The 16,941-nt window shown below is 40.3% G+C and overlaps 1 protein-coding gene across 5 annotated transcripts in view; it reads right to left on the bottom strand.

Moving 5' to 3' along the window:
- The window catches only part of arb2a (ARB2 cotranscriptional regulator A), a 544,044-nt gene that overhangs the window by 133,678 nt on the left and 393,425 nt on the right, over positions 1 to 16,941 (bottom strand). The window contains exon 11 of one of the 5 annotated variants that reach the window (XM_072582917.1): positions 10,827 to 10,945. The exons of the other annotated variants lie outside the window; for them this stretch is intronic. Coding sequence (XP_072439018.1) covers positions 10,842 to 10,945 — 104 coding nt within the window. The 3' untranslated portion in view covers positions 10,827 to 10,841. Of the gene's footprint in view, positions 1 to 10,826; positions 10,946 to 16,941 lie in introns of those variants that run through there. 5 annotated transcript variants of the gene reach the window in all.

The following is a 16,941-nucleotide window of genomic DNA, read 5'->3' on the forward strand; positions in this document are numbered from 1 at the left end:
ATTTTTATAGTTTGGCTTTTAATTCTATTTCTATGCTTACCTTTTATGGAGCAAAACTAACATTAACCACATTAGAAGAGATATGATTGGTTATTCAAAAGACACTGTATTTATCTCTCAAACAGAACAAAAAACATAATATCCTTGACAATAAAGAATAATTAATTTCAATTTCACAAATAATTACCTTGACAAGATCAGAAAATTTTAAGATTTTAATGTGATCTAAAAAAAAGCCATTGCCTTTTAAGTGAACATGTTTGCATTCTAATTCATGGAATCAAGATGTTATTAATATTATGTTAAATATGACACCACACTTCTATCCTTTAAACTTTTCTCCTTTAGTTTGCAATTATTTTATTTAGTGGCTGTAGAACAGACAGAAAAAGATGAATATGTAACACTACTTTGTATTTATAGAAAGCCTTTAATGTAGTAAAACATCTCACTGTTGTCAAGCAAAATCTGACACACAGACACATAAGGACAAAACAGGTTAGATGACCAAACGTTTGACCAAATAGTTTTATGGTACATCTTAAAGAAGGAAAAAAAGAAGAAAGGCAGAGATATCTATGAAGGGGATTTAAGAATTTCTGGCCTTTGGAGCTTCCAATGGTACACCAATAAAATTTGGAAAGGTACAGAGACCAGAATTGGACAAGAAGGAAATATCTTAGAAAGTTATAGAACTGAAGAAGATTATAGAGATACAGAGGGTCACACCATGCAGGAACTTGAAAAACAAAGGTAAGAAATTTAAAATCAAGGTGATGCTTACTCCGGATTGAAGTTGGTCTGCAAGCAATGGGTCGATGATGAAAGGTACTTGAGCACAGTCAGTTCTGCTATAACGTGTCTTTTGTTAAAGCAAATTGGCTGCAACGCCATTGGTGAATTGGGAACGTGTTTCTAAAATGTTAACTTGGAAAATGTGTGTTGGCTATAATGCGATTAGATTGCCAACACTTTAAGTGTTATTTGTATTATGCGATTTTTGTACAATGCGGGTTCGCACAGGATCAGAACTTTGGCGTTACAGAAGAAATGGCTGTACTTACATATGAACATAGCCTACTCAGCCTGTTCTACCATTTAGTAAGATCATGGGTGATCTGATTGTAGTCTCAACTTCACAGGCCTGCCTGATCCCAGTTATGACCTGGCAAGGAAGAGTGTTTCAGCTCACTTCTTTTCAACCTCGCTGGATATCCAAACAAAGGTTTAAGTTCTTTTAAGAACATAACTGTACCTTTTCCAATTAAAATGTGGTTAACTGTTTTCAATAGAAACTATAAGGAGCCAATTACAAGATTTTCTAAAGTGAAAAAAAAATTTTGTTCTACCTGCTAACGCAAAGAAATACATAAAGACACGGTGCCAAGTCTCTGTGAAGTCACAGGGTCCTCACAGCCACACACAGCCGCAGGTACAATCCTCTTGGTCAGGTCATACATATGGCTATTTTATAGCAGTGATTTTGCTTTCTTTTAAAAGTGATTTCAGACTATGTAAGTTCTAGATAGCAAATAAAATGATGTAATTCAATAGTTAAATATTATATATCATTGTGAAACCTCCAATAACCTTTGGGCCTTGTTAGGATACAGGGAACTATCTCAAGTTGACAAAGCGTAGAATGTTACCAGGAATTTTTAGAAATGTCATGTCTAGAAGTACTGAAGGCATGGATGAGGGTATCAAATGTTTTATACAAAAATTTCCAAGGAATGTCTGCAGCTAGTGATGAATTTTATGTCTTGACTGACCTCAAACATAACATTGATTGAATAATTATAGAGTGAAGTTGGAGTATCTTTATAATAGTGGTTGCCAATAGGTCAGACAAACACGACATAGTTTGAGCCAATAATGCCCAATGCCCAAATATGATTGTAGCTGTGTGATTTTATTTAAGTAACTAAAATTTCTGCATGATGATGCCAACTCACCATTTTTCTTCACCTTCTTATGTTGCTGTTCATTCAAGATTAAAAATAGGTTATGTGTTTAGAGTTGAACTTAATATGGATATTTTAGATTGTTCCCAAAAATACAATCATATATTGCGTTATAAATTATTATTTAGAACAAGATTTCTAAAAAACAAAAATTTCCTTTAGTTCAGGACAAAATTCATATGATGTAGCAAGATTTTCAGAAACTTGTATGAAAATTACCACAGCATGGTCAAGAAATGGCTTCACCTGTTTATAAAGTAAAACTAACTTGAAAAGAAATAATATTATTTTGTTATTTTAATTAGTAAGTTTTTTGAAAACTTTACTGATGATGGCAGGTTTGAATGGGATTGTGACAGTATCAAGACCAGTGTGAAGTATCTGACACTTTTATTCTGTCCCTCTCCATAGGTTCACTCAAACTGGTGAGTATTTCCAGCATTTTATATTTATTTTCAGATTTTCAGTATCTCTAGATTAGGATCAGAAATGCTCCCCAGATTAATGTTCTGAAAGAAAAATAGCCACTTTTCATGGACCAATGCTCACGATGACTGAGGATGTATCTATTTCAATAACCAGCAATAACACAAAAGTGTTAAAATGGTGACTATTGCTCGGAGTTTGTGCTGAGAATAGTGGGATAAATTCCCCTTAGATTTTACAGTTATGATTTGTGGTTCAAAGTAACAGCAGATTGTGGGTATGTTGTGAATCAGATGATGAAATAGGTTCTCATGCACAATAATTTCTATGAACCTCAATATAAAAGAAAAAAAACTTTCATGTTGGTGGCCTTGGACCGCTGGTTTGGTGACAATGAGGACAGGAAACTCCGAATGGAGCTTACCAATTGCATGCTATGTTTGGCACACAGCAATTTCTGAAGGGGATTTTAAAACAGATACAAAGATGTACAGTTTCCTCTTGTATCTTTTCATGCATTACATACTTAGTGCAGCACAAACTAATTATATGATGCATAGTCAGTTGTTCAAATATACAGATGGATAGTAGGCTCTGTACTGTATGTGCTCCTTCTACAACTGTCCAGGTCACTCATGTTGGTGCTCGAGAGTAGCCTGGCAGCACTAACAGGGCCACAAAGCAGACATATTTCCCACAATCCTATTTCACTCTCACTATCATTGACAAAGACTGGCTAAACTCCTCACATCCTGGAGGATTTTGCTGGTGAAAGAGTTAATGGCTAAGTAAGTCAAAGTGAGGATGAACCTGCTGTCTGGATGGCCACAGGGATGCTATCAATTAATCTCTGTACAATGAGAAATGCAATGATGCAGTAAAATTGGATGGATGTGTCAGGCTTCTGTCAGTGGGAAAGGAGATTAAAATGCTGGTCATGTGACCAAGACATCAATCAGCTCCTGGATACATTTATGGGCAACACATTGGTTGAGCCTAGAGATGGTCCCTATGATTTGACTACAGTCGCTTTGCAACTATCTCCTTGCAGTCTTTATCAGGTGGTTTGATTAGGTCCTATAATTTTGCTTGTGGCATAATGGCAGGTACAAATATTTTTGTATTACACCTTTAACCATAAAATAATGTTTGTATTGCTTTAAAAGAAATTTATTTTAAAAATAATATTAATTTGTCAATGCATATAGGATTGTCTAGCTAATAGTTAGAAGTCTTGTTATATTTGGATACACAGTGACAGTTTGCCTTCCTAGCACTGCTATTCATTTCCCCATTTCTTAAGATCTTCCTGGTCTGCTAAATCTTGTACAAAATTTCGAAGAATCACTGAAGTTTACAGCACAGAATGAGGCCATATGGCCCAACATGCCTGCACCAACTTGTTAAATGAGCATCATTACCCTGTGGCAATCTCCTGCTTTATCCCTGTACCCTTGCACATTATTTTTATCCAAATAATCACCCAATATATTCTTGAATACCTCAAGTGAACCTGCCTCCACCACACTCTGGCAATATCTGTGGAGAGTCTGAAGAAGTCATACCAAACACAAAATGTTAACTCTATTTCTCTCTTCACAGATGCCATCAAACTTGCTGAGTCTTTCCAGCATTCTCTCTGTTTGCCCTCTTGTTCTTGTTCCATTTATGAGCAGGAACAGTTTCTCCTTACCTATTCTATCCAATCTGCTCATGGTTTTGAAAATCTTTATCAGATCTCCTCTGAATATTCTTCTCTCTAAGGAGAAGAACAGTCCCAACTTCTTTAATCTCATTAGTAAAGTTCCCCATCATTGCAACCATTTTTGTAAAGTGCTTCATCATTCTCCAATGCATTCACATCCTTCTTATAATGTGGAACCAAGAACTGTTCACAATTCTCCAGCTGAGGTCTAACAAGCATCTTAATCAAGTTCAATATCACCTCCTTGCTTCTGTACTCTATGTTCCTACTAATAGAGGATACTGTATGCTGAATGTTTTCCTTCCTGCTTTCCCTACCTGTCCTGCCACTTTTAATGATCTGTGCACTTTTACAACCAGGACTCCCTGTTTCTTCACAAGTTCCCCTAAATTTATATTTTCACTGTTCTTTCTACCAAAATGCATCACCTCACACTATTCTGCATTGGAACTCATTTGCCACCTATCTGCCTAATCCACCAACTTGTCGACTCTGGAGTTCTATACTCCCCTCCTCACAGTTTCCAATTCTTCAAGTTCTGTGATATCAGCAGACTGTGCTTGAACTACAGCTAGCATTTTAAGTAGTGTTGTAAACAAATATTCAACAACTATTATTTTTGGATAAACTTTTCTTATATATTCCAGCAAACAAAAGAGAGGAAAAAACCCACTGAAAATCAAAGTATCTATTTGCATTTGGTGTTTATCTGGGCACTTAAGTGCAACACAATCCCAGACGAAGAAGATGACAGTTGTATAAAGAATCAGTTTCATTTATTAAAATATTATCATGAAAAAGTTGAAACTGAAAGGGTTAAATACAGATTCTATACTTAAAGTAAATAAATGTAAGTGGGTGGTTGTTTTCATTAATAATTCAATATGTGACCTATGGGGTATAGAAGTTGTCGGTTTTTGCAGAGTTCAGTCTTAGAATGTTCAAGAATGACTCTCCTTGTGTGCACATTATTTCATGAATGTAACTTGCACCTGAATCTCCTGATGGCTTGCCAAGTTGAATGACAACAATAGTGAAGAAGCTAGCTAGAAGATTACATGCATTTGTTGAACTGAGCAGCGATTCCACCCATCGGTCAAAATTGCTCCACATTTGACTTTCAGTACAGTACTGCAGCAGGAACATATAAACAGGAGTGGACTATTCAGCCTTTCAAGCCTGTTCCACCATTTAATAAGATCATGGCTGATTGGGCAACTCAATGCCTCTTACTCACTCCATGCTCGGAACCCTGTATACCACTGATAATCAGAAATCTAACAATCTCTATCTTAAATGTATTCAAAGAATGAGCCTCCACAGCTCTCTATGGTAGAAAATTCCAAAAGTTCACAATTCTCTGAAAAAAATATTTTCTCCTTGCCTTGGACCAAAATGGCCTCCTCTTATTTTTAAACTGCTCCACAGTTTTAGACTTCTCAATTGGGCAATCATCTTATCTGTATCTACCCTGCCTATCCTTTTATCTCTTTTGTAGGTTTCAATGAGATCACTTCTCATTTTTTGATTTTCTAGAGAATATAGGTCCAATTTGCCCAGTCTATCTTCAAAGTTGAGTCCTGTGATCCTGGGAACAAAACTGTGAACCTTCTTTGCATTAACTCTATGGCAATATCTTTCCTGAGGTAAAAAGACCAAAACCGCATGAAGTACTGCAGCTGCATTCTAACCAAGCTCTTACATAGTTGAGGCAAGACTTCACTACTCCTGTACTCAACTACTCTTGCGATAAAAGCAAACATTCTATTTCCCTTCTCAATAGTCTGCTGTATTGCATATTAACCTTCAGCAACTTATCAATAAAGACACTTAGATTCTGTGTATATGTACAATTTCCAACCTCTATTGAAGAAATACTCTGCAAACATATATTTCTTCCACTAAAATGGATAGATCAGTGGGGGATCCAAGATGGTGGTGATCTAAGGAGATCGTGTTGCAGAGCTCTGCACTGCAGTGCAAGCAGGGCGAACTTTTAACCTGCCTTACCCGAACCACCATGATATCCTGGGACTCTGGAAAGGTCATGGAGTCCCAGGAAACCGTTAAAAATCAACTTGCTTTGGTTTTTGCCTTCCAGGGATGCCGAAGAAGGGAGGAGGAGGATCCTTGGACTCAATTTCTTACCAGGCCCTGGTGAAGGAGCTTATGAAATCTCGCGAGATGTTGGGAAAACAGCTGGAGGAGAAGCTGGCCCTGATGTCTATCATGCTGCAGAAGCATGAACAGCAGCAGGGAGGCCGTGAGAATAGGACGGATGAGGTAGAACACAGAGTCATTGTGGTGGAAGCTGATATCGGTTCCTCCAAGGATAGGATCCAAACCCTGGAGACGCAGGTCCGTAATTTACTTGACCAAGGTGATGACCCCGAGAACAGAGGCAGGAGAAAAAAAATTCTGATTGTGGGTCTGCCGGAGGGTAAGGATGGTGAGTGGCTGGTGGAATTTATTGAGGGCCTTGAAGATCAAGAGGGCTCACTGGGTCACGGCCCGGATCAAAGTCCTCATCCTATCTTGGTGCAATTTCATCATTATAGACATAAGGAGAGAATCATGGAAGCTTCCAGAATCCAGGGGAAGAATCCGAAGGTCCTAGTTTGCGAGAGCTCTAAGATCATGTTCTTCTAGGACTTTCCTAAAAAAAATCCTATGACGGTGTCAAGAGAAGAGTGAGGAAGTTTGGGATCTAGTACTCTGAGGTATCCGGCGGTCCTTCACAACACCTTAGATGGATCCGTACATCACTTTGACACTTCGGATACAGCAAGAGACTTTGTGGATAAATTTACTCAATCTGAACAACTTAGTATGTACAAATCATAGTGTCGCTTGGGTATGTCTTTGTTTCTTCTTACAAAAATAAGAGGAAGTTCAGTCAGGCGTTTCTTTTCCTAAATTTTTTATTGGAAATAATCTGATCTAAACTATGTTTGGCGGCGGTCGAGATGTGTACTTTCAATTTCTAAGTTAAGTTATACCAAAGGTACCTACCTTTCTTTTCCGAAATTTCTTTATTCACATTGCCATTCTATGGTGTATTTTCTTTCTTTTCTGCTTGTGTTTGCGGTGCAGCTCTACCTAGGAGGAGGGAAAATGGTTGGGATGGCTAGATGCCTACTTACGGGCAGTTTATGCCTGGTTCAGGTATTTAAATGCCCTGGCTGCAGTACTGGCAGTGGAATGGGAAGTTGGGTTTTAGAATGTGTAGTTGCCACCTTTGGCACTTTATAAGTTGGTTTGCTTTTTGGTTTTTGTTGTACATAATCTTTGATAGCTTTGTAGGTTTTTACGCTCCAGAGATCTTACGACACTAAGGCTCGGCGATTTGTGGTTCGAGTTCCTCCTCTCTGGAATCTAAATGTTACTGCAGAAGATTATGTCTAATGTCTTGATTAAATGGTGTACCTGGAACATCAAGGGTAGTCACTCACCAATTGAGACGACAAGAGTCTTAGAAAAGAAAATGTGAATATTGCTTTGTTACAGGAGACACACTTCAATAGGGCGCATTTGAAACTACAACGGAATGGCGTTGATCGGGTTTATATTTCATCTTTTAATACCAGAAGTAGGGGAGTGGCTTTATTGGTTTGGAGGAATCTCCCATTTATGTTACTAGAGTGTGTTAAAGACACACACGGGAGGTTTGTAATTCTCAAAGCCCTGATAAATGGGGAAGAATGTAGTGTTTTAAATGTTTATTGCCCTCCGGCTCATCCCCTCAAATTTCTAGTAGATGTGATCAGTCTCGGGTTCCGGCATATCATTATAGTGGGAGATTTTAATTGTCTCATGGATCCCACAGTACACAGGTTGCCCAAAGGCCCCACGATACCCTCTGTACAAACAAACAATTAATGGATCTGTGTGTGGAGTTAGAGTTGGTGGACGTCTGGAGGCATCTCGACCCTACAGGCAGAGATTTTACGGCTTTTCCCAATCCACATCGATGTCACACCAGGATTGATTTTTTTTACCCTTGTGGCAACCCCCGGACTTGGTGGCATCTTGTATGATTGGTAGTATTACCATGTCCAATTACGCCCCGGTGTACCTGTTGGTTAAGATTAAGGATGTTACAGTGGGCCCAAAGCACTGGCAAATGGATCCCTTTATTCTTAAGGATAATAAGTTTGTGGAGTATTTCTCTCAGGAATTTATGATGTTCTTAGGCATTAATTCAGGCTTGGCTCGTAGTCCATCTGTCCTTTGGGAAACTGCCAAAGCCTATGCCGGAGGTTAGTTATTTCCCACTCTGCCAGTAGGAAGCAGCAGAAGGGCGAACAGTAATGTCTCCTTGAAGCACGGTTGAGGGCAACCAAGAAGGCTTACTTTGACATGCTCTCGTTGGCCAAGCTACACAGGATTACAGTGCTGCGGTTCGCACTGAATTCCGTGCTCACACAGACAGCAAAGAAGGAGCTTATTTTTGCAAAGCAAAGGTTATATGAGCATGGTGATAAGCCAGGTAAGTACCTAGCATATCTCACCAGGAAAAGGAGTGACTCTCAAGCTATTACATTGATTAGCGAAGAGTCTTAGAACCTAATATGTGATTCCAAAAAGATTCATGTGGCTTTCCACAGATTTTACTCTAAGTTATACAATCTGAGGATTGTGAGGAAGGGTGGGCAAAGATAGAGTCCTTTTTCAACGATCTGAAGCTCCCAGGCGTGAACTCCAAACAAGAGTCTTTTCTCAATGTCCCCTTATTAGAGCAAGAGGTGCAGGAGACTGTGAAGCAGCTTCAGAGTGGAAAGCCACCTGGTCCTAATGGACATCCCAGCAAATTTCATAAGGAATTTATAAACATATTGTCAGGTCCGATGCTCAACATGTTCAATGACTCATATAGCCATGATCATCTCCCTCCATCTCTGAGAGAGGCTAATATTTAGCTTATTCTTAAAAAAGGGGAGGTCCCAGAAGACTGAGCTTCATACAGGCCCATTTTGCTCTTAAATGTGGACTTCAAAATCCTCTCTAAGACTCTTGCGTTAAGGCTGGAGACTGCGTTAACTTCTATTATTAAAGAGAACCAGATGGGCTTCATAAAGGGCTGCAGATCCTCCAATAATGTTAGGAGCCTGCTTAATGTAATTCACATATGTCAACAACAATCAGTACAGGAATTAGTGATCTCTCTAAATGCAGAGAAGGCATTGGACAGTGTTGAGTGGCTGTATATTTTTGATACTCTGGAGCGATTTGGCTTGGGCGAAACCTTTATAAGATGGGTAAAGGTTCTCTACAGTGACCCTCTCATCACATTTTAACATTTTTAGGGGCAGCCAGCAGGGCTGTCCTCTTTCGCCACTGCTTTTCCATTCATGATTGAACCATTGGCAGGGGCCATTTGTAGGGATCCTAATATATCGGCTCCAGAAGTGGGGTCAAAATTACATAAGATTTCATTGTACGGGGACAATTCCACATCTTTTTGTCAAATCCAGCAGTTTTGGTGCCTCGCCTGATACAATGCATCAGCACGTTTGGCACCTTTTCGGGGTACAGGATTAATTTTGTAACATCAGAGGCTATGCCTATGGGTGGTCTTTAGAAGGTGTTAGGTCTTGTGATCACAGCATGGTTTTGTGTATTTGGGCATATTTATGACACCAGCTCTTGACTGGTTGTTCAAAGCTAATTTTGTTCAATTATTTGACAAAACCAAACAAGACCTTCAAAGAGGGGAGGCGCTTCCAGTCTCATAGTTAGGTCGGATAGTGCTTATTAAGATGAATATTCTCCCCTGTTTGTTGTCCCCTATATGGATGCTCCCACTGATTTTCGATAAGCAAACGGCTGGTTCAGCTCTTTTACTTGGCATCATAAGCAGCCCCTTATTAAATTAGCTAAACAGCAATTGCTTCACAGATTGGGGCGAATGGATCTCCTGGATATTAAAAACTATCAACGAAGCTTGCTTTTATCTTATGTGAGTGATTGGGCTTGTGGGGACCCTCTAACAATATGGCTAGATATTGAAACCTCTCAGGCAGGGTGCTCCCTTACTAGCTTGCTATCTTTGGACAAAATGAGGACAGTTAGGGAATATTGCCATAACCCAATAGTTAGCAATGCTGTTAAAGAATGGAGGGCATTTTGATAGAGGGAAGGCAATATTGGCAAAAGACCTTTTCTTACATCTATAGTGGGTATGCTGGGTTTTCAATCAGAGATGATATATTCAGGATTCAAACACTGGGCATCTTGGGGTGTGTCATGCATGGGCAATTTACTTGAGGTAGATACAATGATGTCCTTTGATCAGTTAGCACAGAAATATGGCTATCTAACATTGACCTCTTTCTTTTTTTCAAGTTACGGATTTTATTCAGAAAAAAGACTACACTTTTGACTGATCCCTATAAATCTGACATAGAGGAGAGTGCTTAGTGCTAAGAGTACACTTTCTGTCAGCACTTTATATCATCAACTGGGGGGAGGATCGGCCCCTCAGATGAGTTCGATCGACTCTGCAGGGCGTGGGACAGAGAGTTAGGTGTTGAGGTCTCCTCAGTGGCATGGGAAGATATTTAGGAAAACGCAAGAAAGATATCAATTTGCAATAGGACCCATGCTTTCCAATTGAAGATTCTCCCCAGGGTCCACTTGGCTCCGGATTGTTTGTTAAAATTTAAATCAGGAATATCTTCAACACGTCTCAAGTGCAAGGTTGGTATGGGCGCTCTTACCCATTGTCTCTGGTCCTGTGGTAGGCTTCAAACACACTGGAGCACTGTGGCAGGTGCAATGGAGGGGATTTTGGGTGTAAGGGCGGAGAATGACCTGATCTCTCTTCTTCTTGGCTTGCCCAGTGTGTTCCCTGTAGATGCGCATAAGAAAAAAACTTTTCAACATCCTCAATTTCAGCGCAAGAAAGAATATCTTGTTAGGTTGGGTATCCGAAAATTCCCCAGGCCTGTCAGGTTGGCGGAAGATTGTTATGGAGCATATCCCTTTGGATTTTCTCACTAGTGTGGTACACTCCATGACTGAGAATTTCTATAAGACATGGCGGCCCTTTTTGGAATAACTGGACACAGATTTGTCCCCTACGCTAATATGGGCTTTTATACAGCAGTAATGATTGTGCTTTACGAGTCCAATATCCAGAGAGGGGTAAGTGTGAACATATGAATATGTGAAAACTAATGCCCTCAATATTTGGGAGTGAGTGTTTTGGTTGGCTGAGCTGAGTTATTATCATTTATTAGTTTGTTGTCAGTTATTATTTATTTAGTTAAGTAGTTCATTGGAGTTTTTTTCTATACATGTTTATACATTTGTACATGAGGGCGGTTTGGGATTTTTACATTTTGGTGTTTTTTCTTTGTATTGTTTTGAAATGCATGTTTTACATTTGTTGTAGTATTAAAAATCTATTTTTCAATAAAAATATATTTTAAAAAATGCATAAATCCACCTGAAACTGCTTTACATCTTCCACATATTCCCATTTCACTTTGCAACAAACACAACTTTGGAAATATTACACAGAAACACTGGAAATAGGAATAGGACTAGCACCTGTCCTACTATCCAATATGATCATGGCTGATCTTGCTTTTCCTGATATCTTTAGTGCCTTGTTCTTGCGTTTTCCCTGTCTGCTTTGATCTCTTTTGCTCTCAGAACTATATCAAACCCCTTCTTGAAAACACTCAATTTTTGACCTCAACCACTTTCTCTGACAGAGAATTGCACAGGTTCACCATTGTCTGGGTAAAGAAACTTCTCCTCAGTCCTAATGGCCTACTCCATATCCTTAGTGTGACCACTGGTTCTGGACTCCCCAGTCATTAGGAACATCTTGCATTAACTTTTTCTGGTCCTGTTAAATTTATGTTCTCTATGAGATCTTCCCTGTCATTCTTCTAAATCCCAGTAAATATTATCCTAACCAATCCAGTCTCTCCTCTTAAATCAGTTTTGTTTTCTCAGGGTTCAGTCTGGTAACCCATTGTTTCACTCTCTCCATAGTCAGAACATCCTTCCCTGGATAAAAGACTGAAACTGCATATATTACTCCAGGTGTGGTCTCATTAAGGTCCTGTAAAATGTAGCAAGAAATCTCTGCTTCTGTACTCGAATCCTCTCACAGGGAAGGCCAACATACCACTTGCTTTCTTCACCGCCTACTGCACCTATATGCTTATTTCAGTGACTGGTGTACAAGGACACCCAGGTCTTGTGTACCCTTGTCTTTCCAATTCTATTGCCCTTTAGATAATAACCTGCCTAAATGTTTTTGCTACCAAAGTGCAGAACTTCACATTTATCCATGTTATCAGCCAGCCATTTGTCCACTCACTCAATTTATCCAAATAACATTGAAGCATGTCTGTATCCTCATCACAGCTTAGGTTTGCACCCAGTTTTGTGTCGTCTACGAACCTAGAGACATTACATTTAGTTCCATCATCTAAAGGATTGATATATATAGTGAATAGATGGGGAACAAGCACTGACTCTTGCAGTACCCCAGTAGGCACTGCCTGCCACTAAACAAAAGAACTGTTTATTCCTACTCTTTGTTTCCTGTCTGTCAACTATTTCTTTATTTATGTCAGTACACTACCTCAAATCCAATGCCCTTGCGTTATGCATGCTAATCTCTTATATGAGACCTTATTGAAAACTTTCTACAAGTTCAAGTAAACAACATCCACTGGCTGCCCCTTATCATCTCTATCAAATTTCCAGTTCATTTATCAAGCATAATTTCCCTTTCATAAATCCATTCTGACCCTGTCTGATCCTTCCACTGTTTTTCCAAGTGCTCTGCTATTAAATCTTTTAAATTGGACCCTTGCATTTTCCACATTATTGATGTCAATCTAACTGGTCAAACAATAAATTTTGATCCCCACCTTCAAATCATTAATATATATTGTTAACATCTGTGGCCAAGTTCTGATCTTTGCACTACTGCAGTAGTCACAGCCTGCCAATGCAAGAATGACTCGTTTATTCTTTAACTCTGTTTTCTGACTGTTTGTCAATCATTAATCCAAGATAGTACATTGGGAGCAGCACAATGACTCGGTGGTTAGCACTGCTGCTTCACAGCGCCAGGAACCCGGGTTCAGTTCCAGTCTCAGGAGACTGTCTATGTGGAGTTTGCACGTTCTCCCCGTATCTGCATGGGTTTCCTCTGGGTGCTTCGGTTTCCTCCCACAATCCAAAGATGTGCAGGTTAGGTGAACTGGTAATACTAAATTGCCCCACAGTGTTTAGGGGATATGAATGTTAGGTACATTAGTCAGAGGTAAATATAGGATAATAGGGTAGGGAAATGGTCTGGGTGGGTTACTCTTTGGAGAGTTGGTGTGGACTTACTGGGCCTAAGGACCTGTTTCCATACTGGAGGGATTCTGTTCTATTCATTACCCCATTCCATGGTTCTTTACTCTTCCTATTCAGCATCGTAAAGCCTTCTGAAAATCTAAATACATCATGTCCATTGGCTCTCTATCAATTTTGTTCATAATGTCTTCAAAAAAACTGCAAAAACATTTTACAGGAGGCAGGGTGGGAGGAGGTGTAATCCAGGTAGCTGTGGGGGCCTGTGGGTTTGTAATAGGTGTCAGTGGTTAGTTGGTCACTAGAGATGGAGATGGAGAGGTCCAGGAAAGAGACGGAGGTGTCCGAGATGGTTCCGGTGAATTTGAGGTTGGGGTGAAAGGTGTTAGTAATGTTGATGAGCACCCACAACAACCAACCCCACTGCCCTGTGGCTGAACACTTCGACTCTCCTTCCCACTCCACCAAGGACATGCAGTTCCTGGGCCTCCTCCATCGCCAAACCCTAACCACTCAACACCTAGAGGAAGAAGGTAAAAAGGTAAAAAGTTTCACCTGCACATCCACCAATATCATTTATTGTATCCGTTGCTCCCGATGTGGTCTCCTCTACATTGAGGAGACTGGGCGCCTCCTAGCAGAGCGCTTTAGGGAACATCTCCGAGACACCTGCACCGATCAACCAAACCGCCCCGTGGCCCAACATTTCAACTCCCCCTCCCACTCTGCCGAGGACATGGAGGTCCTGGGCCTCCTTCACCGCCGCTCCCTCACCACCACACGCCTGGAGGAAGAACGCCTCATCTTCCGCCTCGGAACACTTCAACCCCAGGGCATCAATGTGGACTTCAACAGCTTCCTCATTTCCCCTTCCCCCACCTCATCCTAGTTTCAAACTTCCAGCTCAGTTACTGTCTCCTTGACTTGTCCGACCTGCCTATCTTCTTTTCCACCTATCCACTCCACCCTCTCCTCCTTGACCTATCACCTTCATCTCCTCCCCCACTCACCCATTGTACTCTATGCTACTCTCTCCCCACCCCCACCCTCCTCTAGCTTATCTCTCCATGCTTCAGGCTCACTGCCTTTATTCCTGATGAAGGGCTTTTGCCCGAAACGTCGATTTCGCTGCTCGTTGGATGCTGCCTGAACTGCTGTGCTCTTCCAGCACCACTAATCCAGTACCTAGAGGAAGAATGCGTAATCTTCCACCTTGAGACCCTGCAACTGTATGGGATTAATGTGGATTTCACTAGTTTCTTCATTTTCCTTCCCCCACTTTATCCCAGTCCCAAGCCTCCAACTTGGCACTGCCCTCGTGACCTGTCCATCGCCTTTCCCATCTATCCACTCCACCCTCCTCTCTGACCTATCACCTTCCCACCCACTTTCATTAATCTATTGTATTCTCAGCTACTTTCCCCATAGCTCTAACCCCCTCCCATTTATCACTCAGCACCCGGCCCACAAGCAACATTCCTGATGAAGGGCTTATGCCCGAAATGTCGATTCTCCTGCTCTTCGGATGCTGCCTGACTTGCTGTGTTTTTCCAGCACCACACTCTCGACTTCAAAATGAACTACCTCACTTTCAATGTAAATGTACATAATGTAAATTCTATCATATTGTGGTCACCCACCTCTTAAGGTTCTTTTACGGCAAGATTGTTAGTCAGTCCTTTCCCATCATATACTAGATTTAAAATAATGTGCCTTCTACTTCGCACCTCCACATTCTGTGCTGAAAGACCATAGTGGCACTGGAAAAAGCACTGCAGGTCAGGAAGCATTCAAGGAGCAAGAGAGTTGACGTTTCGAGCATAACCCTTCTTCAGGAGGGTTAAGCCCAAAATGTCGACTCTCTTGCTCCTCGGATGCTACTGACCTGTTGTGCTTTTTCCAGTGCCACGTTTTATCAACGTTGACTCTCCAGCATCTGCAGTCCTCACTTTCTTTTTGAAAACCATCCCTACCACACTCCAGAAACTTGTCCTCCATAGCTTTAGTCTCAATTGGTTTACCCTGTCCAATATAGATTGAAGTAATCTATGATAACTATGTTGCTCATAATACACGCTTCCTTCATCACCTAATTAATACTGTGCTTCATGCTACCAGGCTTTTTACATATTTGCTCTGTATGATACTGTCATTGCAACAACACTGCAGTGTGCCAAAGCAAAATCTTATGGTTAAGTTGTTTTAATTCATCTGACCCTTTTATTTATAGTTACTTATTTCTTCTGTTTCACAATATTAATTAGTAACAGTATGTTGTGCTCGAATTAAAAGCAAATATGATAACTGAGAGAATTTAGTAAAACTAAATGAAAGAAAAAGCGTAAATTCCACTTTCATTGCAATAATCTGAAATAGCAAATTGCCACTTTTTACAAAATTTAATTCATTGGGATGAAAGCTGGATGGGCTTCAACAGCAACCCAGGAGAAAGTGAGGACTGCAGATGCTGTAGAAATCACAGGTGAAAATGGTGGCGCTGGAAAAGCACAGCAGGTCCTGCTCCTCAGATGCTGCCTGACCTGCTATGCTTTTCCAGCACCACCTTTTTTTGACTCTAACAGCAACCTAGTCTGGCACATTTCTGTCCAGGTGGTGAAAGTGGAAGTCTGTCCATTTCAATGTAACAAGAGATAACTGAACTAATTAAACTTTTAACTGAAGATTACTGAAAAATATATCAGTGAAATGACAATCTGAAATAAATACGTTAAGATACCAGTCTAAAAATACAGATATCAATAGTTTACCCTTTGATGAAACCATCACTGAAGCTTTTGTAACTTAGAAATCTTTAAACTAGAGCTTTTTGAGATGTTGCAAGAACACAAGTTGATGTAATTCCTTTCAATGACTACATGCAGCCTACCATATCAAGGCTCAACACAATTTCTAAAAATCTCTGAAGAGAAAGTTCTCCAGAATTTGCTCTGAACCTCTAGCACCTGTCAATTTAGAGTGCAGATGTTTCCCAGGCCACTTTCACTCAATCCTGCCAGTCTTTTTTGGCATGAGTTTTAGAATATTCATGGAGTCATTTATGAATTCCCTGTGCTCTTGAAGTGGCATTGTGGCTTCTTGTGAGTTCTAACCATGCTGGAAATGGTGGGATTAATTTACTGACCAGTAGTTGAAATTCAAGCAGTACAACAATGTAAAACGGGACAAATACACGAGTAGGTGCCGAGTAATGTTTTAGATTTTAAAAGTCTACAGTACGTGAGAAGAGCAGCAGAAAACTGGAACAGCAACAGTTATAACTCATACGGTTTGGATTTTCTGAAACATTTCACCTTCATAAGGAATTCTACATTCTTACAAGGCACCTGAAGGGGAAATGTTATCAGGTCTTTGGAGGCAGATTTATTCATGGGGGAGAGAGCAAAATTGAGAAAAATGCAGGGTGCCAATTCTCTGGCATATTCCTGCTTCTTCCTAGTTTCCTAAAGGCGGCTTCTGTACAGTGACGAAAGCCTGCCCTGCAGTGGGGGAAACCAA

Source organism: Chiloscyllium punctatum, chromosome 2 (genome assembly GCF_047496795.1).
Source record: "Chiloscyllium punctatum isolate Juve2018m chromosome 2, sChiPun1.3, whole genome shotgun sequence".
In the NCBI taxonomy this organism is placed as follows: domain Eukaryota; kingdom Metazoa; phylum Chordata; class Chondrichthyes; order Orectolobiformes; family Hemiscylliidae; genus Chiloscyllium; species Chiloscyllium punctatum.